A 21,026-nucleotide genomic window follows, 5' to 3' on the forward strand; every position below is an offset into this window, starting at 1 on the left:
TCAGATCCCCGGTATTCAACAAACACCGAGCTCGTTGAGCTTCCATGCAATAGAAGAAGCCTCGGGGTTCTCGCCTGCATGATGATTGGTTGAGGTGCTACAGGCTCGAGTGTTTTCTTCGACAGAACGGCTGCTGTGATGCACAGGGAGAGACAGAGAGACAAGGTATGACTAGAACTCAACCCTGTATCGATAAAATGCTAATGATGGATAGTAGTTATAATTTATAACAGCGATAATGATGTGTTATATTTGGTTTTGAGGTATGAGTTCTTGATCAAATGTGTTCTTGATGGCTCTTAAATGTATAAATTATAAATCCCCTTTGGTGATTGGCATAGAATAGAATCCAGTAGTTTGCAGTTAGGACTTTTAATGTGTGTGTATGTGAGATTTGTTATGATTTATTTACTAGGAGAGAAGATGATGTAATTTTTATAAATAACTGTGAGAATTATTGAATGGTAAAAAAACATAAGAAGTGAAAATAGTATTGAATTTTCATGATTTGAATTATGGAAATAAATGAAATTATTAATGAATGCAATTCATTATGTTGCTGTCAACTTTTTTAAGCAGCAGCAGCAGCAAGACCAAGAGGTGTAATTATTTTCAACCAATCCTAACCACTTCAATCTCTCTTTTTTGTTTGTTTGTTTGTTTTCCTTTAAATGGCATCCTATGACTTGGTTCCACGCTAATCTCACCCACTACAATTCATAATCATACCAGCTATAGATAGTATTATTATTTTGCAACTAAAGTTTGACAAAAGTCCTCCCTGGTTTTGTCTTTATATTTATTTTTGGAGATTCATACATGTTAAATACATATCCGTATTTTAAATTTAAAAAAAAAAAAAAACAACAAAAAGCAAGAAGTGCTCATGTTTTTTTTAAAAAATTATTATATATATTAAGAAAATCTAAATATAAAATACTTTAAGATTTTTAAAAAGCAGTCATAAAATGGGTGCAACAGTTTCTCTGGTTAGGTCTTTTTTTTTTTTTGGAAGCTTGTTAATAATCAATCTAATTTTTATATTTTTAATAAAAATATGTTAATCCTTTTAAATTATTCAAAAAATTTTAAAAAAATCGAGGGCGTTTTTCTCTGCTGGCTCTGGTTGACCAGAAGATATTTTCTACATGTGCAGTGAAAGAATTAATGGTTCTAATTGAATTTTAATTCAAATAACAGAATAGATAATAAAGTATACAAAAATAATTACAATTACTATTACTATAAAGCCATTAAGGGAAAATCTGCCATATTTCCAAGTAGGATTCGTTTCTTTTGTCATTTTCCTGTTTAAACGTTTTCGGATTCTCTTCGATCTCCAGAATCATCCATCAGCTCCATAAACCCATAACGTAAATTGCACAGAGATTTGGAGTTGGAGTTCGTAGGGGAGAAAATTCACGGCAACGAATGGGGAATTCATTTGGGTGCTCTGCCTCAGGGGAGCGATTGGTATCAGCTGCAAGAGATGGCGATTTCGTCGAGGCAAAGATGCTGTTGGATTGCAATCCATGCCTTGCAAAGTACTCCACATTCGGTGGATTGAATTCTCCTCTTCATTTTGCAGCTGCCAAGGGCCACGACGAGGTAAACAGGGAAACCCTAAATTTCCGGTCCTTTGTTTGCGATTACAGTATATCATGTTTTGTATACCAAACTTGGGGGATTTTTGTATATTTCCCTGATTTTCGGAGGCTTGTATTTAAATTAGATTGTGGCATTGTTGCTGGAGAATGGAGCTGATGTGAACTCGAGAAATTATTGTGGTCAGGTACAACGACAAGGATTTGCTCGACTATGCTTCTGTCGGTGATTTCCAAGTTTAGGAATTTGGTTTGTAGATTATTTATAATTGAAAAATCTGGTATCTGATAACCATTTCTCTATGGTTGATTATGATTGCTCAAAACTGTTTCACTTCAAGATAGTGCAGTTGAAAGCATTTGCTTTGATGAACATATCTTGAGGTTTTATGCAATACGTATTTGCTTGTTCAGACAGCATTGATGCATGCCAGTCGGTACGGCCACTGGGAAGTTGTTCAAACCCTTCTTCTTTTTAGATGCAATGTAAGCTTATCCTGTCTTATTCGATAAAGGTTAATTTAGAAAGTTTTTGTGTTTGGCTGTGGATCATATCTTCAGATGTTCTTTACATATCCTACTATGTTTTAGAGGTCCCACTTTTGGTATTTTCCAGGTTACACGAGCAGATTATCTGAGTGGGAGGACTGCCCTCCATTTTGCCGCCATCAATGGACACGTGAGATGCATGAGATTAGTGGTTGCTGATTTTGTTCCAAGCGTACCATACGAAACTCAGAACAATCAAGCTATAAATGACTGCAGCGATGGTTCTAATGCTAAATCCAAGTATGCATTATTGCTTGGTTACATCCATAAATAGATTATGATTGAGCTCTCAAAATTATTGACAGGTTTTCACATGGAATGCTTTTTTTGAAATTTTCTGTATATAGTTATATGTATATGTGTGTATATGTTTCTTCTGTTTCAGTGCTCTCTCCAAGTTTGTGAATAAAGCTGCTGACGGTGGTGTCACCGCCCTTCATATGGCTGCCTTGAACGGATACTTTGACTGTGTGCATCTCCTACTCGACCTTCAGGCAAATGTTTCAGCCGTCACATTCCATTATGGAACATCGATGGATTTGATTGGTAAGCTGTCTACTTTCATGTGAATGGAAGGTCTTCCATGAATCCTTCGTCGTTTATTGCTTGAAGTGATGGTGAATTTCTGTAGGGGCTGGAAGTACTCCTTTGCATTATGCTGCTTGCGGAGGAAATTTGAAATGCTGCCAGGTGATCGATTGCATCATTCATTCTATGTTTCAATGACTCTAACTCGTATTACTTTAAGCACTAGGTAAAATATACACTACTTGTTTTTGCAGATCCTTCTTGCAAGAGGCGCGAATCGGTTATCATTAAATTGCAACGGGTAATTTTTTCGGTTTTTGTGGAGAATTTTCTTTCGAACTTTGATTATGCAAAATTATTGTTGCGACGAATGCTGGTGCTGCTGTTTCAGATGGCTTCCTCTCGACGTAGCCAGAATGTGGGGGCGGCATTGGCTCGAGCCCCTGTTGGAATCTCATTCTGATCTGCCGATCCCGACTTTTCCACCTTCAAACTATTTATCGTTGCCCCTCATGAGCATTCTCAACACTGCCAGGTACAATGTAATAAAACTACGGATTGCTGTTACACATTAAGTTGCGTATGAGTTCTTAAGTGTAATCGATTGTGTGAAAATGCAGAGACTGCGGGCTTCAGTTCTCGGCTAGTGCCTCCGATGATGCCGATATTTGCGCTGTTTGCTTGGAAAGACCATGTACAGTCGCCGCTGAAGGTGAGCCGAGTCGAGCCGTACCTTTACCTATCTTGTTCGACTCTCGGAAGAAATATTTACGAGCATTGTTGTCTCTTTCAGGGTGCGAACACAAGCTCTGTGTTCGATGTGCTCTGTACCTTTGCTCGACCAGCAACGTTCCTTCGAGCTCAGCAGCACTGCCGGGCTCCATCCCGTGCCCGTTTTGTCGCCACGGCATCGTGTCCTTCTCCAAATTGCCGGGTTCTACGGCAAGGGAGATCAAATTACCATTATCATCGTCGCTTGGACTATGCACGCCGTGCGTTCTTCACCACAGAGAGCAGGACACATCTGAAACCGATTGTTCGAAGAAAAAATGTGTCGACTCTGTTTCTTCGGATATCTTCTGCCCCGTCTCTTGTAGCCCGTTTCCTTCCGTTACGATCCCGCTCTGCACGTGCAGTGAAGGGCCATGCCTGAATTTCAATTCCGGAGAAAGTGATCCAGAGGAGTCGTCGCCCCACCGAGCACAGTCGATGTCGGGCGAGCAGGAGAAGAGTGAAGGAATGAGACTGGAGAAAACTACTTGCTCGAGTATGTTCTGGGGACGACGAAGCTGCAGCAGAGAGCATCAGTGCAACGCCGAAATCAACGCTTGAGAAATGCCAGTCGCTGGAAGGTTAAACTCCGGTCTTCCTCGAAGACGACGACGAAGAATTCCGACTGTCTCTTTTCTAGGTTTGGTTACATCTTGAGGGATCCCTTTAGGAATCTTGAAGGGCTTGTAAGAACATGCCAAGAACTCTTTTTTTCTTTTTCTTTTTTTGTGTGATGAAATAGGCAAGAATTTGTTGAATCTCCATAACGGTTTTGCCTTGTGTTTATGATAGAGGCTTAAATTGAATGAACTTGTCCTTGTTAATATATATAACCTTATATTATTACAAAATTTTGTATATACTTACATATATGTGTATAGCAACATTTGATTGAAGAAACTCCAATTGTAATAAAACTATACCTAAAGAGTAATGTGTGATATGATTTGGGACCACGACACGACCAGATATAATTTCAGTACCAAAATCCAAAAAAAAAAAGACATTCTGAATTTTTTTGTTTTGCTTTTTTTAATGACTGCATTCTTCTTATTATATTCTCGTACAAATATATCCATTTCCCTAACAATATATATATATATCACAGACAGACAGAAAGAGATCCTTAAACAGACCTAAAAGGGTGGGGGTGGGGTGGGGTGGGGTGGGGGCCCTCGAAAAACCGTACAAGATAAGGGTTTTTATTATTATTTTTCATGAAAGAAAGTAGTAGTATTTAAAACAGCACAAGTACATATATAAAAATCCAAAGCACAGGAAAGCAATGCAACAGCAACAAATAATCAATCCTCAAGGAAGGAAGGCAGGATAATATATATATATATATATAATTTATTATTATCATTATTTTGTGATCTTAATTCAACTATAATCTGGATGATCATGATGATGGATCTATCTTCTTCTGCAGGCAGTCTCCCTCTGTGCATTGAAGTAGACAGCAGCCACAGGCAAGCCCAAGGCATTATCCTGAGCGAATCTCCTGGTGTTGAAATGATCTCTGGAAGGCGGCGGCACCACGCTGTGCCGCGACCTCTGCCTGAATAACACAAACACGTATCGATGGATCCCAATCACCGGCTTCGGCGCCTCGTATCCCACAATCTCCCTCCCTTATTCATTCATTCAGGTTCAAATCAATACATGCATACAACATCCATTCATTACTTCATTCTTTGTGATAATAATAATATAAATATCTGGAGAACTTACCAAAGGAGACATCAGTGGTGCCTGGAATGTCTGTTACTATCCTGGAATCCAAACACAACATGTTACTATAATGCTTAGCTCAATAAACCTACATTCATAAAAAAAAAATATAATACAAATGCAACAAATGAACTAACATCACGTTCATACGACACATATTATATCCTGATTAGGTCACCACCCTAAGCCTTCCCAACATACATACACACACATATATATATATATATACACACACAAATACACATATTATTGTATGCTAATTAATTTGGTATTAATAAAACTGACCAATGAAGATGTTCCCTCAGGTAAGGATCACTGGGGCCTGGAACATCAGGATCAGTCATAACCTAATTAATCCAAGAAATTAAACTTGTCAATACATATAAGTGTGTAAGAAGAATATATATATATATATATATAACGGTGGTTATTCTTACAAGAGTGTAAGCAGCCCTCATGTCTTCTCCACCTATATCGACACGCGGCTTAAATGCAACGAGACCGGGCATGAGCTCGTGTCCATTGGAGACTTGCTTGTTGGTGTTGTAGGTCACACTCAGCTTCACACTAGGTATGAAGTTGTCGACGACTTCTCCAATAACCCGGCCTACGGACAACGGCTCCACATGCCTCGACATTCTTGAACGAAGTTAATAATATATTTGTGTAATGTCTTGTAAAGGAAAGAATGCAGATGAAAAATGGTGATATATAGTATTTGAAATGAAGGTTTATATTTGGTGTGTGGGAGGGATATATTGGTTGCAAGAATGGTGAGGGGTTTTTATAAGGGGGACAATTAGGAAGGGCAGGACATGGATTATTGAAGAATTCATTTCAAGATTCTTGAGAATCTCTTCATGTAATAAAAAGGGAACTAAGTTTGTCCATATATGCATCCCAAGAAAGAATTTTGCAACCTAGAAGATGTCGATTCATCGATTAAACTCAGTAACTTTCTAGACCATGAATAATAATAATAATAATAATAAAGGGACAAAATTCCTCCAGCTGCTTAATTATATATTATAACTATAAAAAAATAAATAAATAGTAATATCAATGCCAGTCAATGGGTTTTTATAAATTGAATTAGATATATTTCTATCATCAAATTACCCTAATTAATCTTTCCTAATGACACATTTTGATCTCTAATTGGGGAAGAGAAATCGAATCCAAAGTTAAAAAAAAAAAAAAAAAAAAAAAGAGAAAAGGTTAATGCAATTTTCTTGATCAACAATGATTAATTCGATTATAAAATTTATGATTAATGAACCTTAATTAACACATAGTTTGTTTTAGTGATTTATTGCATTGCAAAGATTGAATGGAGAATCCAATAATTAAATTAATATTTTTTAAAAAATTTAAATATAAGTTGAGTTGCTTTTGTTGACCTTCCAAATTAAAATTGAATCTAAGTCGAGTTTGCCATTTGCCCAAAAAGACAGTATTGTAATAAAAATGCACACTGTCATGTCACAAGGGCATTGGGTGGGTGGGAATTTAGAATAAAAACTTTTTCTAAAATAAAAATTCAATTTTTTGGTGTTCCCCACTATAAAATATAATATCTTGATCAAATGGGAATTCAGCTTTTGAGGTGCTTCACTAAATACAATACACATGAGAAGGCAATTAATTATTATTATTTTTATCTTTAAAATTTTTATTAAAAAAAAAAGATTAATAAATATATATATATATATATATGTAATCAAGAAAGAGGGGATTATTAATTAGGGAAATGATGTGATTCTTTTTTCTTGCCATATATGGTAAGTGAAGAAAGTGTTGCTTTGGTGCATATTGTTTATTAGGACAACATGTGGTTATCATCAATCATATAATTCCCTCTTATGCAGTATCTAATCAATCATTTCTATGTATATATATATATATATATCTCAATTATATAATGATTAGTGGTTAATTAATTTACTTTGTTTTTATGTATAATTTGACATTGTAATTTCTATATCCATCATCGATCATAATTTCACACACACACACCACATATATATATATATATACACACACTATTCTTGAACAGGAGAAAGTTGTATTTTTTTCAGTGTATAATTATATGATTAAATGTAATGTTATTTATATAAGGAAACAAGTATAAAGTGCATAATCTATTTTTAACCTCTTATCTAATTTTGTTTTGTCTCTCTAACAAATAAAAAATTAATTTAATTAGGGTTTCTGTCACATCAGGCATATCTGTGCTATTGATTGATTAATTAATCATTCTATTTTAACACAGCAGGGCAATATATATTCTTGTTTGTTTTGATTGGAAATTTAGAGAGTCGAGTCAACAATTATAATTTGAACACATTGAAATCAATCAAAGATTATTATTATTTTTAAATAAACAAGGTACGTAGGTAATATTAAAGACCTAATTAAAGTGGTATCAACACTATTCATAACCCTGAGAATGAGCCATCATAATATTAATTTAAAATTAATATGGTGCATGTGTGCAATGCAAAATGTTACACGTGTAGTTTAACCGAACATAGAAAAGAAAGGTGAGATCAATAATTAATATGCAGGTGATTAAATGATCCCTTTTAATCATGCATGCATGTATGTATAATTTATCTATCTCTTTCAATTAATAATTAATGGACCAAAAATTATATATATATATATATACACAGTTTTTCAAATTTTATTATTTAAATTTTGAATTTTTCAAAAACAAAATAAAAAAAAAGGCTAACAAAACATCCCATTAAATCTTAGTTAAACATAAAATTAAATCATTTTTTTTTAAAAAAAAAATAATCTCTTATCAACTGTCTACTCCAAATCATTCACGAATATATATATAGGAGCGGATCGAGGGGGTGGCAAGGGTGGGCTGCAGCCCCTCTCCTTCCCTTCCCACCCCACTTCAGTTTTTTTTTTTTTTTTTTCATTTATTTAAATTTATGTATTTTTATTTAAGTATATGTAATATAGAGAAAATGAATATATAAAAGAATACTAAAAAATTATATATCTTGTCTGAAAAAAATAATATAAAAAAATATATTTATAATACAGTATATAATAATTATTATTATTGTAGTTTGTTATTTATATTTATTTTTTCCAAAATATAATAATCAAAATGATAATTTTTTCGGATAACAAATAAACATTTATAAATAAAATATATTATTTTATAAATTTCAAAATTAGATCCGAATATAATAATCCTAGGTCGTCACTGTGTGTGTATATATATATTAATCCGAGGTCGTCACTGTGTGTGTGTATATATATATATATGATATGTGAAATGGGATTCCATTCAAATACTAATAGTGAAGATAAATATAAATATAGAAGTGGTAGTGAGAATCTATTACTTGTGGTCTCTCTCTCTCTCTCTCTCTCTCTCTCTCTCTCTCTCTCTCTCTATAATCAGTATGTGATATATATATATATATTCTTAATTCATTCACCCATATAATTAATTAATGACAATGGCGTGTCTTCATCTAATTAGCAAGTGGCAACCCCCACTCTCTCTCTCTCTCTCTCTCTCTCTCTCTCTATATATATATATATATATAAATTTAAATTTGATTTTGGATATTCTGTATATTGGTGTACGTAGAACTTAGGATGGATTGATTACTGATTAATGATTACTGTGTGTATATATATATATAAAGAAAACAAAAGAAAATAGCTTTACGTACGTCACTCCAAAAACTCGAGTTTAATCGTTCAGAGCTGTCTCCACCTCCACACACACACACCCATAATCATAAAATATATATATATATATGAACCCTAATTTCATTCAGCTTTCTGAATGATAATAATAATAATAATATTCCCCACTCTGAAAAAGAAAAAAGAAAATAAAAAATAGCTCAATTGAAACTGGCGTAGGAATTAAGAAAAAAACATTTTTTAAGAAAAGCAACAAAAGTAAGTAATACTATAATTAAATGTATTATTGAAATTTTAGTTAGTAATTAAAATGAATAAAGAAATAAATGTAATTAAATGTTGAATTTGTTAGTTTGCCCAAAATTAATAATGAATAAATAAGGGACGAAGGGAAATAAATTTTACAGACATAGGAAATAGTAATACTAATAATTTGACTTTGTTTGATTGTATTTTTTATTTTTTATGTTTATTATATTTTTTTTCTCCTAAGATACTATATATTGCTATCTTCATCATTTAATTTTATACTCAATTTTTTATAAAATATATACATAAAAAGATAAGCACAAAACTTCAAAGTATATATATATATATGTATGTGTAAAAACTGTCATTTTGCATATGGATATTTCTTTAGCCAGAGTTTTTTCAAATTTTACTATTTGCATTATGTGTTTTTCGAAAAAAAATATTTTTTTTTCCTCATAAAATATTCCATTAAATATTATTTTTATATCAAACTCAAATCAATTTTTTTCCAAACTCATCAAAAGAAACACAGGGATTACGAGGGGCTAGGTTGATGCGTTGTTGTTTTGAAAATTTGCAATGGATATGCAAATTTTGTAGGGATTACAGATGTGTTTGTTTTTGAAATATTTTACAAGAATATTTTTTGAAATATTTTAAAATAATATTTTTTAAAATGAAGTATAAAAAATTGCATAAATAATATAAAAAATAAAAAATATGTTTGATATATTAATTTTTAAAAATAAAAATAAAAAAAATATAAAGAAACACATCCTACTACAAATTAAACAAGAGAAGCTTATCCCTCACAAATTTTACTATGAATGTTGTAAGAGATTTTTGTTCCCTTAATTTTAATCAAATATACATATATATATATATATATTCAATTACAAACTACCAACTTGCAACCAAATATACGAAAACTACAATATTATATATATAGTATTATATATTTCATCTGCTCGACTTTCTTTTACAAGATTTTGACAAATTTTACATTATTTATCAAAAATTTTTCCTTCTACTTCGTCGGATAATCTCCGCAATTACTTGTTCTGATTCTACATATTGATCGAAAAGAAAATGGAGCACCTAACAACGCATCTTCACAGACCAAGAACTACGAGATCACCCCCTTAAAAAAATTTAAAATCATACACTTATATTTTATTTTCTGCATTATATTAAAAATTAATTTTACATTAAAATTAATACTTATTTATATCACATCGTCCATCTGTTCAAATTAAAAAATTTTACTATTTGAATTCCAACACAAAATTCAAACTCCTATAATCTTCGAGTATTATAATTTCAAAAGGTGACATAATTAGAATTATAATGTTAATCTGCAATGGCCCATATTTAAATTGGACTCGGCCCAAGTCCATTATATTCATCAGACCATTTTCTATATCACTCACTCTATAGTTTGATTTACAACGTATTATTGCAAATGCTTATAATAATTAATAGCACCGTATCATAAAATTTTATTATGTAGGAAATTTAAAGTCACCATATAGATAAATATTTTTGGAGTTTTGAAAAAAAAAAAAAAAAAAAATTGATTTTTTTAATATAATATTTGTAAAAGAAAAAATATATTTTATAAGATAATTTTGAAAAAATAATTGTTAATGAATAATATTAAAACCTCTAGAAGTACCAATGTAAACAGAGTTACACTTTAAAATAATCTTGTGTATAATACACATGAATTTTTAGGATGAGGATTATGGATAATCAATAGTTCTAATTGACACATAAAATATAATTTTGATAGCATTGCTTTATTTTATATTTCATTTCCCAATATCCCAATACAAAGTACTATTTTGTGTTTTTATAGTTCATTTAGAACTAATAATATTTGATTAATTAAAAAATAATAAAATTATTTAAACGTAAAAAAAAAAAAAAAAAAAAAAAAAAAAAAAAAACCGCCAATGTGACTGTGTGCTTCTTTCGATAAGTGCAGATTACACCAAAATTAAATGCTGCAGACTTTTGACTAAATTATTATCCCTGCATTCATTATTGTGTTTCGATTTATTATTATTAATTTATTAATTTTACAACACTTGCATTTACTAGGATTATAGAAATTTAGTGTAATATATTTTATATGAGAATGATTACGGTGATAATTTAGAAAAATTTTCTGGCCCCTATCGAAAGGTTAATTTCTACACCATCGTGTCATTTCTTATGGGATCAAATAACACATGTTCTTGTTTAATAAAAATATGTACTGTTTCTTTAGAATGATATACGTGTGTGCGCATAAGAATATGTCATGTCCAAAATATTTTACTATTTTCGTTTGTCTTAAATATTAAAAAAAAAATGTAATTATATATTAATATTATAAAAAAAACTACTGCACATCTTCATTAACTAATAAAATAGTATTTTTATTTTTTTTATAGCGTGGGGATCTGCAACTGAACTTAATATCTTGTAAATTAGGTCCGACAGATAAGTTACATTAAGCGAACTATGTGTGGCAGGTAGAAATGGAGAAATTTTACCGAACATACTGAAATATCGACTTATCGTACCATATCGTGTCGAAAATAGCGAAAATTTCGGTACGATATCGGTATGAATTTTTAAAAAATTTGGTATTTTGGTATGATATTTATTAATTTTTTTAATTATTTTAAAATTTAAAATTATATTTTCGGAATAATCGATATCGTATGACATCTTTAGTGAGAGATGACCTGATGCCATATGACCTTGTGGTCACAAGTTCAAATCCTACCACCAAAGCATTCCATGCGGATAATAAAATATTATTTTTTGATTTAATACAAAATTGCAAAGGCTTTTTTATTAAGTAAAGAAGGAAGAAATATATTAAAGACATAAAGATTAACAACCAAAAAAAATCTATAGAATGCATAATAAACAATAAGGAATACTTCATTTATTTCATTTTATCTTTAGAAATTATCAGTACAATTAATTCTTAATCAACGGCCAATACACCGCTGATACCACCGGACCCACAATTTCAACGGCGTGGATCCATCTATCATTGGCGCCGCTCTAACGCCAAACGACGCCGTTCCCTTTACCCAAAATTAAATCAATATATAATTTATTTATTTTTAATTTGAAAATTCAGCGAGTGGTCATCCCCTTCATGTTCCCAAACAAACTGTACGTCTCCAAAACCCTCCTTCCAATTTTCAAGAACAACAAATTGTACTTACTGCACTCACTGCTAATTCATTATAATGCATCCATGAAAACCCATCCCAAATTTCTGAAAAATTAATGGCGTCTAACCTGTTCCTCCTCTGCATCATTTTCTTCCTCCTCCTCTCGTCGAGTGCTGTTTCAGACTCTGACATGGAGAATTTGATCCTGTTCAAAAACTCCCTCAAAAACCCTGAAATCTTAACCTCCTGGAAACCTTCCATTCCTCTATGCAACTGGACCGGCGTCTCCTGCGAAGAAGGCCGAGTCAACTCGCTCGTGCTGTCCCCGGTTCGCTCACTCGGCGATCGACTCAGTGGCCCTCTCCACGTCTCCCTGTTTTCGCTCACCGCCCTCATTGTTCTAGATCTTTCCTCAAACCAGTTGTACGGCGCCGTTCCGCCGGAACTAGCCTCGCTGCGGCGGCTGGAGTCGCTCGATTTAGGTGGTAACCGCCTCACCGGTGAGTTACCGAGTCAACTCGGCGAGTTAACTCGCTTGCAGAGGCTGCGACTCGGTCCAAACTCGTTCACCGGGAAAGTACCGCCAGCGCTCGGAAGGCTCTCGATGCTCGAATCTCTTGACCTCTCCGGTAACTCTCTGACGGCGAATATCCCGCCGGATTTGGGGAACTTAACTAGGCTCCAGGTCATGGCGCTCGGAGATAATCTTCTCACAGGTTCGTTGCCTCCGAATCTGTTTACAAACCTTCCATTTTTGTCGTCGTTAGATTTCTCTAACAACGCCCTGTCCGGCGAGTTGCCGCCGGAAATTGGTCGCCTGAGCTCTCTCCGGGAGCTTTACGTAGGAAATAACCGTTTCTCCGGCGAGTTTCCGGCGCAGATCGGCCTCCTATCCAACCTAGAAATTCTCTACGCATCTTCGTGTTCCCTGGCTGGACCTTTACCCAAAACGTTCTCGAAGCTGAAATCCCTAACCAGACTCGACCTGTCCAACAATCCATTAAAATGTTCGATCCCAGAATTCATAGGAGAGCTCCAAAACCTGACTGAATTGAATCTTGTCGATGCTGGCCTGAATGGAAGCATCCCATCGGAGATTGGGAAATGCACGAATCTGAAAGTATTGCTGCTATCATTCAATTCCCTCTCCGGCGATTTACCTCGGCAGCTTTCTGAGTTATCTATGATGACATTTTCAGCTGAGAAGAATCAGCTCTCAGGTACATTGCCTCCATGGATTGGGAACTGGACACAGGTGGATTCTATACTGCTTTCTCAGAATCAGTTCATCGGGAAAATCCCGCCGGAGATTGGGAATTGTTCAGCGCTAACGCACATTAGTTTGGGAGGTAATTTGCTTACCGGCGAGGTTCCGAAGGAGATGTGTAATGCCTTGTCTCTTTCCGTGGTTGATCTTGGCAACAATTTTCTATCCGGAGAGGTCGGAGAAACATTCGTCGAGTGTGGAAATTTGACGGAGTTAGTATTGTTGGGGAATCGATTACTTGGTTCGATTCCAGAGTACTTCTTTCAGCTCCCTTTGATTATATCTCTCGAGCTTGATTCGAATAATTTCACCGGTCTGATCCCTGCCAGCCTCTGGAATTCGTCGACTTTGGTTGAGTTTAAAGCTGGCGATAATGGGTTGGAGGGTTCTCTTCCCCAAGAGATCGGAGACACCTCATTGTTAGAGGTCATTGTTCTTGATAAGAACTGTCTTACTGGTGTAATTCCGAAGGAGATTCATAAGTTAAGTAGACTCTCGGTTCTTGATCTGAACTCGAATTTTTTCGAAGGGAGTATTCCGGCTGAGCTTGGGAGCTGCACTGCACTTTCGTCGTTGGATCTGGGACACAACAAGCTTACCGGGACGATTCCAGAAGAACTCGCAAGTTTGCCACAGCTGGAGTGCCTTGTTCTTTCTTACAACAGCTTGTCCGGGGCGATTCCTTCGAATGCTCCGAAGTATTTCCAGGAGGTTGCTGTTACTCCCATCTTTAGCTATCTTCAGCACCGCGGGCTCTGCGATCTTTCATTCAACAAATTCACAGGCCCGATCCCTGATGCTCTGGGGAGCTGCTCGATCATTGCGAACCTGTTTCTGAACAACAATTATCTTTCTGGGGCGATACCAACATCATTGAAGCAGCTGGCGAATCTCACAGTGATTGATTTATCTTCGAATCTGCTCACCGGTGGCATTCCTTTCGAACTCGGTAGCTTGGTGAAGTTGCAGGGGTTGTATCTTGCGAACAATCGACTCAATGGCAGCATTCCGGAGTCGCTCAGTCAGTTAAATGCCTTGGTGAAACTTAACTTATCTTCGAACATGTTAACTGGTTCGATCCCTTCTAGTTTCGGCGACTTGAATGGCCTTACTCATCTGGACTTGAGTTCTAACTTGCTGACGGGTGAACTTCCCTTGGATTTTTCGGGAATGGGGAGTCTTGTCGCGCTGTATGTTCAGCAGAATCAGCTCTCGGGTCGTGTAGTTGAATTATTCGATAACTCGAAAACCTGGAGGATTAAAGCACTGAACTTCAGTGGCAATCTTTTTGTAGGAGACTTGCCTAGATCGTTAGGCAACATGTCGTATTTGACAGTTTTGGATCTTCATAAAAATGGCTTCGGCGGTGAACTTCCGCGCGAACTTGGGAATATTGAGCTGCTCGAGTATTTTGACGTATCTGCGAATAAGCTAGACGGAGAAATCCCCGATGAAGTTTGTAGGCTCGAGGGGCTCCTATACTTGAATCTTGCGGAGAACAACCTGCAGGGTCCGATTCCTGGGGTTGGGATTTGCAAGAATCTTATTGAAGGTTTTGTAGCTGGAAACAAGGATCTGTGCGGTCGAGCATTGAGCATCCGTTGCCCGGAGAGCCATTCGAGAAATTCGCATTTGCTTACCGTTTGGGTAGTGGCAATCGTCGTTGGAGCTGCTTTAGCTATTCTATCGATTACGATAGCCTTAAAGTTTCGGGCTTCTTCGACATTCAGCAGAGATGATGCTGAGAGTTTCGACAGCAAGTTCAACAGTTCGGAGAATCAAAATCTCTATCTGTTGAGCAGCAGCAAGTCGAAGGAGCCATTGAGCATAAACATTGCTATGTTCGAGCAGCCCCTCCTGAAGCTAACATTAGACGATATTCTTACAGCCACGAACAACTTCTCGGCATCTAATGTAATAGGAGATGGCGGGTTTGGCACTGTGTACAAAGCCATCTTGCCTCACGGGAAGATAGTCGCCGTGAAGAAGCTCAGTCAGGCGAAAGTGCAGGGGCAGAGGGAGTTCTTGGCGGAGATGGAGACGCTAGGAAAGGTGAAGCATCGTAATCTAGTGTGCCTTCTCGGCTACTGCTCCTACGGCGAGGAGAAACTGCTCGTCTACGAGTTCATGGCGAACGGGAGCTTAGATCACTGGCTGAGAAACTATCGCGAGCCACTAGTCTTGGACTGGACGAATCGATTCAAGGTCGCAGTTGGCGCAGCCCGGGGATTAGCATTTCTGCATCACGGGTTCACTCCTCACATAATCCACCGCGACATCAAGGCAAGTAATATCCTACTCAATGCGGAGTTTGAACCTAAAGTGGCTGATTTCGGGTTAGCAAGATTGATCAGCGCATGCGAGACGCATGTGAGCACCGACATTGCTGGGACGTTTGGATATATCCCTCCCGAGTATGGTCGGAGCTGGCAATCTACGACAAAGGGCGACGTCTACAGTTTTGGGGTGATTATGCTTGAACTGTTGACGGGGAAGGAGCCGACGGGGTCTGATTTCAAAGACGTTGAAGGCGGGAACTTAGTCGGGTGGGTGGCTCTAAAGGTGAAGAATGGTGAAGGTGTGTATGTGCTCGATCCTACGATTCGAGACGCGGAGTCGAAGCCGATGATGATGAAGACATTGCAGGTTGCTATGGCTTGTGTGTCTGAAAATCCTGCTAATAGACCTACCATGCTTCAAGTTCTGAAGCTTCTGAAAGGGATTAGAGATGATGAGTTGGGAAATTCTAGGGATGTTTAAATGAAGAATTCCAATCCCTAATGTTATGCAAATAAAATTGTACTACGGGTAATGGTGGGGTGAAGGGGAAATGAATATGAATTAAATATTAGCTACTTACTTTGAATAAATATCAGCGGAACCTTCCGGAACATGGTCGTTTGGCCAGGAGCAGAGGTTATCAAGTCACGTGACTCTAATTCGCACGTGCCGTCCTCTTTCACGTCTATCGTGGTTATCCTAAAATGATCCTCACCGTCCATTCTGTCCAATCGTAGTTTGGTCAAATTCAATTGCAGATCCTCTGATTTCTCGGGCTCCTTCGCGATAGCCACGAGGTGATCTGATCGTCGCCGGCGGCGTCCATCGGCTCGGATTTGATGTCGGCTCCGGGAGGTTGTAAGGTGATACCGTGATCCGCTGAAGTACTTCCGCCTTCGCGCCCGCGCTTCAGTCCGATTGGAACTCCGAATAATCTGGCTTTTATTTCCTCCGCGGCGGATCTGATGTTATTCTCCTCGCCGCCGTGCGCTGCTGCGGCTTGTATTTTTTCGGAGCATCGCGTCATCGGGAGCAGATCCAATGGCTTCACGGCGTTCTCCGGTGGATGAATTTTACTGCTGTGCGAGTGATGATCGTTGGCTGCGGCGCTTTTGTTGTTGCTTGCATAATTCGACATTAAAGCGTATATGTTGCCGCATAAGCTTTTCATTTGGCAGAGCTCTTTGTTGAGTTGCACGTTTTCTTTCCTCAGCCTCTCGTTTTCTCCGATCAACTCCACCGTGCTGCCGCTGAACTCGGCGGGGGAATTGGAGGACGAAAGCACTTGCTCTTCTCCCGAATCCGACGGAGACACTGTTTTCGGTAGCGAAGCCTGACTCGGATGTGACGTCGCCTGTGGTTGCACCGCCACTGCTACAGGTGGCGCCGGCGTCGTAATTTTCCGGCGCTGAATGTCGCACAACAGCTTTTTTTCACCTCTACGAAAGCATTCATTCGAAAACTCCCATCGATCAGGTACGACCTTCCTAAATCCCTAGAAATTCATAAAAGTAAGGCTTGTAAGTTGTAACCGGAAGCACAAAACATTCTAATTAACTGCAGGATTTCATAAAAGTCAGGCTTGTAAGTTGTAACCGGAAGAGCACAAAACATTCTAATTAACTGCAGGATTTTATTAATGAATCTTACGTAAGTGTTGAGCTGTCGAACGAAACTCGAGAAATTATTATGCTTGAAATACTTTGGCAGTAAATCTCTAGCAAACTCCGTCGGATTCCACACGATGAAGGAAGATCCATCTTCATTCCACGAAATTATATCATCTATAGCCTGGTCGTCCACCAGCTGATATGTTTTGGTCAAAAACGGCGTCGGTAGAGATCTCGGCGCTTCAGCAGGCGTCGACTCACCACCACCGCTCCGATCCATCGGCTTCACCTACGAAACGAAAGCTTTCCTATCTCAATAGATCCAAAATATAAAAACTTAAAATCACATAAAAGCAAAATTACACTTACAGACGCGAATCCAGCTGCAGAATCCTTGCAGCGATCCAACTCGCAGCGAAATTGTCGGAAGCCGCAACTCGAGAAGGTTATGGTTCTGGAAAAAAATACGGTTACCAATAAGAGAGAAGGTAGCTACAAAAGGAAATTTTCGATGAGACTATGGAGAGAAAATTGGAGGAAAAGTGGAATGGAAGGAAGGAAAGCACGAGAAGCTTCGGTGGAGCCTACGGAAGGATGGAAGCGGCCGTTTCACTGTTAAATAACTTGATGTTGACGACTTTTATAGTCGTGTTTGTCGACAGTCGAAAAAATCGGCGTTGCTTGAAATAACAATAAAGAAAACAAATATTAATATTTAAGCTCTATTATTTTCAAAGATTCCTTTTTACATAAATATTATATTCATCATTATGTAATAGGAGTATAAAATAAACACACAAATTGAACCTACTTTTCCTTTTTAATTGAGTACGTAATCTATTGTGAGAGACCCAACTACACCCGTTTATGATGGCAGTTTTTGGAGTAAATAAATGTATGTAAATCTATTAAAATCTTAGGGACAGAGAGATAAATTGAAACGTCTTTTAAAAAATTTGTTAAATATAAGTTCATAAAATATGTTCTAATAGTATAAGATGAATTTATAATCGTAAAATTATGAATTTGAATATAATTTACAAGTAATTAGATTCTACCTGCTCATAATTAGCTGGGCAGCACGAGTAAATTGGTCAATTTTTATATGAAGATAAAAAAGTAAAAAAAAATTAGATATTATGTCATTATCCCACATTCTAGAATTTCTAATACATCCAACATACATAACATACATACATATAGGGAGATATACACAATTATGTGACCCCCTCACTCTGTCCCAATATCTCTGTCAATTCCCACATCAATCGTGTTTGATTTGGGTTTTGAACATGTACATATATATATATATTTTGGTGGTCTGAAAATTCGATATTTTCAACTTAATATTTCTTGTCAGGTAGTATTGGACTGATATATTTTTGATATTTTGCTAAATGAATTGTGGCCCTCTCTCTCACCATTATGACACTTGGATCCACCATAAATTTATCTTGCCAGACCTATTGAAAAACATCTTCACTTTTTCGAAATAGGTCCGCAAAAGAAGATTTTTGTGTCACTCCTATATTTTCTTTTTGAAAATTATACTTTAAAAAATATTATTATTATTATGCAATTTCTGCTGTTTCTTATAAGAAAGATTACTATATTATTCAACTACCTAAACTAACACTTATGTTTATTCAGCTAAACAAATTCACTTAATAAAGTAGATGCAAATTATAGTAACATAAAAGCTTAAGCAAATCACACAAGTAAGCATTCACTATATGCAGGCTCAGAAAACATAAAGCACCAGTTAAGGAGAATTACTTGTATGATCGTCAGATATTAAGATCCATTTTCTGGCACCGAAGTTTCTGTGTCTTTGCCACCATGCAATGACTGCGTCATGCTTGCTTACGAGCGAACCCCTTTTACATTGTATCATCATCAAGTTGCCTTCACGAAGGGAACCATTTCTAAGTCCTAAGCATATGCATTTCTTTTCTACAAAAAGCTAATAGTTAAAATTCAGAAAATGAACAAAATTTGAAAAAATATAAAGAACAACTAGAAACTTTCGAGATTAACCTTCTTCATCGCGTTCTGATCAGACAGATTTATGCAAATTAGGTTTGCTCAGGGCAGCAACATTATTCAGTGCAAAACTGATTGCATCCTCAAAGTTATGGACAGGAGACAATGATTCTACAAGAATCAGGATGGATGTTTTGTTAGACAAATCACAAAATCTAGCCATTCTAAAAACTAATAATAATGAAGCAAAGTGTCAATTTCCAGTATCATTATCTGAATTTTTGCGGGGTTTTAAAGCATCTACTCCAACGGTTGTCGACTTTTGGGGAGTTCTTGATAATTGACTGACAAAGGGATTGACTTTCATCAATATTACATTAAAAAATCTATATGCATCTATTTCTGTTATCTCCATGGTAAATTAATGAAATTTTGATGACATAATAGCCATATTGCAATTTCATACCAAAAAGGTTCACCAAGATCCATAAATAATCTAAGCAGCACTTTCTTTCAGAGAAAATGAACAGCAAACTCTTCTAGATCCTAATCTGATCTTCAATTATCACAGGTAGAAAATTTACAACACAAACATTCAAAAAGAAAAAGATGATTTCTAACCATATTTCTACCTTCCTTGAGCAGAGAACTTCCATAACAATGAAGAAGAGCAACCTTAAAATCAAGGCTATAACCAAGTGAAATGTGAATTTATAACATACTATCAAAACAAACATGTCTATATCAAAATTAAGGAAGAGGGAAGCGCAACAAGCTCTTAAAAACACCATCATCATCATCAGAATGATATGATGTCTTTGGCTAAGTAAGTTTCTAACTCACCGGTTCATTTGCTTCAATATACCCCAGGTTAGCTTCATCCCATCTCACTTGCCCTCTGGTATACAAATTTCTGAAATTAACAATGGCTTCATTAAAACCTTAAATCATCAACTCTGCACATATATATATATATATGAGTGTGTATAAATTCTACTATTCCATTTATGTCTAAAATGCAATCACCAACTAAGAAATCAAACCCCAAAGTTTCTATAATCCTATGAAATTTCAAATAATTCAATAGCTTATTCAGCACTAAAAAACCATTATACTTCACACTTCATAATGTACTAAGGACTGCCAATCGCCATAGCTGAAAATGAACGTGGACTTCATAATGCAAAACTTCCAGCAGCTATACCTAAATCTTGAATGAAATTTCCATACTGCAAATTCTAATCCTCTACAAGTTGATGTTCTCACATATGAAGATTGAACATATTTCACAAATAAGTCATAAAAAAAAAAGAAAGAAAGAAAGAAAAAAAGAAAAGCTTGACGTCAACTTCTCAAGCTCGAGAAGACAATCCTGCAAAGAAGAAAACTACTTCAGTATGAACGTATTCACATTTTCACCATACTTTCAGTCCATACTATCATTATCAAAAGAAAATAAAAAGATTAAAACCACATGAAACCACAAATTCAATCCAATAAACAAAGCGACGCATTATTTTCTAGCAATGAATCAACAACTTACAGAACGCAACGCCATAAAGTGAGTTCAAAAGCCTCAAATTCG

At 36.1% G+C, this 21,026-nt stretch overlaps 4 protein-coding genes across 6 annotated transcripts; 2 read left to right on the forward strand and 2 right to left on the reverse strand.

The window, feature by feature from the left end:
• Positions 1-19: 19 nt before the first annotated feature.
• On the forward strand, positions 20-4,297 carry LOC127259320 (E3 ubiquitin-protein ligase XBAT33-like). Of its 3 annotated transcripts, none has more exons than XM_051286571.1 (11): positions 20-165; positions 1,344-1,608; positions 1,733-1,792; positions 2,019-2,090; positions 2,221-2,393; positions 2,539-2,699; positions 2,785-2,843; positions 2,936-2,982; positions 3,073-3,216; positions 3,302-3,393; positions 3,475-4,296. In XM_051286571.1, the coding sequence occupies exons 2-11, from the start codon at positions 1,432-1,434 to the stop codon at positions 4,011-4,013; spliced, it is 1,524 nt and encodes a 507-aa protein (XP_051142528.1). In that variant the 5' UTR covers positions 20-165; positions 1,344-1,431; the 3' UTR covers positions 4,014-4,296. The 3 variants fall into 3 exon arrangements, with proteins under 3 accessions (XP_051142528.1, XP_051142526.1, XP_051142527.1); XM_051286569.1 differs by having other exon boundaries at positions 51-165; positions 1,387-1,608; positions 3,475-4,297; XM_051286570.1 differs by lacking the exon at positions 1,733-1,792 and having other exon boundaries at positions 51-165; positions 1,387-1,608; positions 3,475-4,297.
• A 359-nt stretch (positions 4,298-4,656) lies between these two features.
• On the reverse strand, positions 4,657-5,956 carry LOC127259322 (CEN-like protein 1). Its single transcript, XM_051286573.1, has 4 exons — positions 5,624-5,956; positions 5,472-5,533; positions 5,187-5,227; positions 4,657-5,086 (listed from the first exon to the last, which is right to left on the reverse strand). Exons 1-4 carry the CDS (start codon positions 5,822-5,824, stop codon positions 4,869-4,871), a joined length of 522 nt encoding a protein of 173 aa, XP_051142530.1. The 5' UTR covers positions 5,825-5,956; the 3' UTR covers positions 4,657-4,868.
• Positions 5,957-12,416: 6,460 nt separating this feature from the next.
• On the forward strand, positions 12,417-16,454 carry LOC127259323 (leucine-rich repeat receptor protein kinase EMS1-like). The gene has a single exon (XM_051286575.1). The coding sequence runs from the start codon at positions 12,417-12,419 to the stop codon at positions 16,326-16,328; it is 3,912 nt and encodes a 1,303-aa protein (XP_051142532.1). The 3' UTR covers positions 16,329-16,454.
• LOC127259326 (heat stress transcription factor B-2b-like) lies at positions 16,303-17,738 on the reverse strand. The gene is made up of 2 exons (XM_051286582.1): positions 17,499-17,738; positions 16,303-17,343 (listed from the first exon to the last, which is right to left on the reverse strand). The coding sequence occupies exons 1-2, from the start codon at positions 17,736-17,738 to the stop codon at positions 16,597-16,599; spliced, it is 987 nt and encodes a 328-aa protein (XP_051142539.1). The 3' UTR covers positions 16,303-16,596.
• Between the last annotated feature and the right edge of the window lie 3,288 nt (positions 17,739-21,026).

Source organism: Andrographis paniculata, unplaced genomic scaffold, assembly GCF_009805555.1.
Source record: "Andrographis paniculata isolate CXL003 unplaced genomic scaffold, ASM980555v1 Contig60END, whole genome shotgun sequence".
In the NCBI taxonomy this organism is placed as follows: Eukaryota; Viridiplantae; Streptophyta; class Magnoliopsida; order Lamiales; family Acanthaceae; genus Andrographis; species Andrographis paniculata.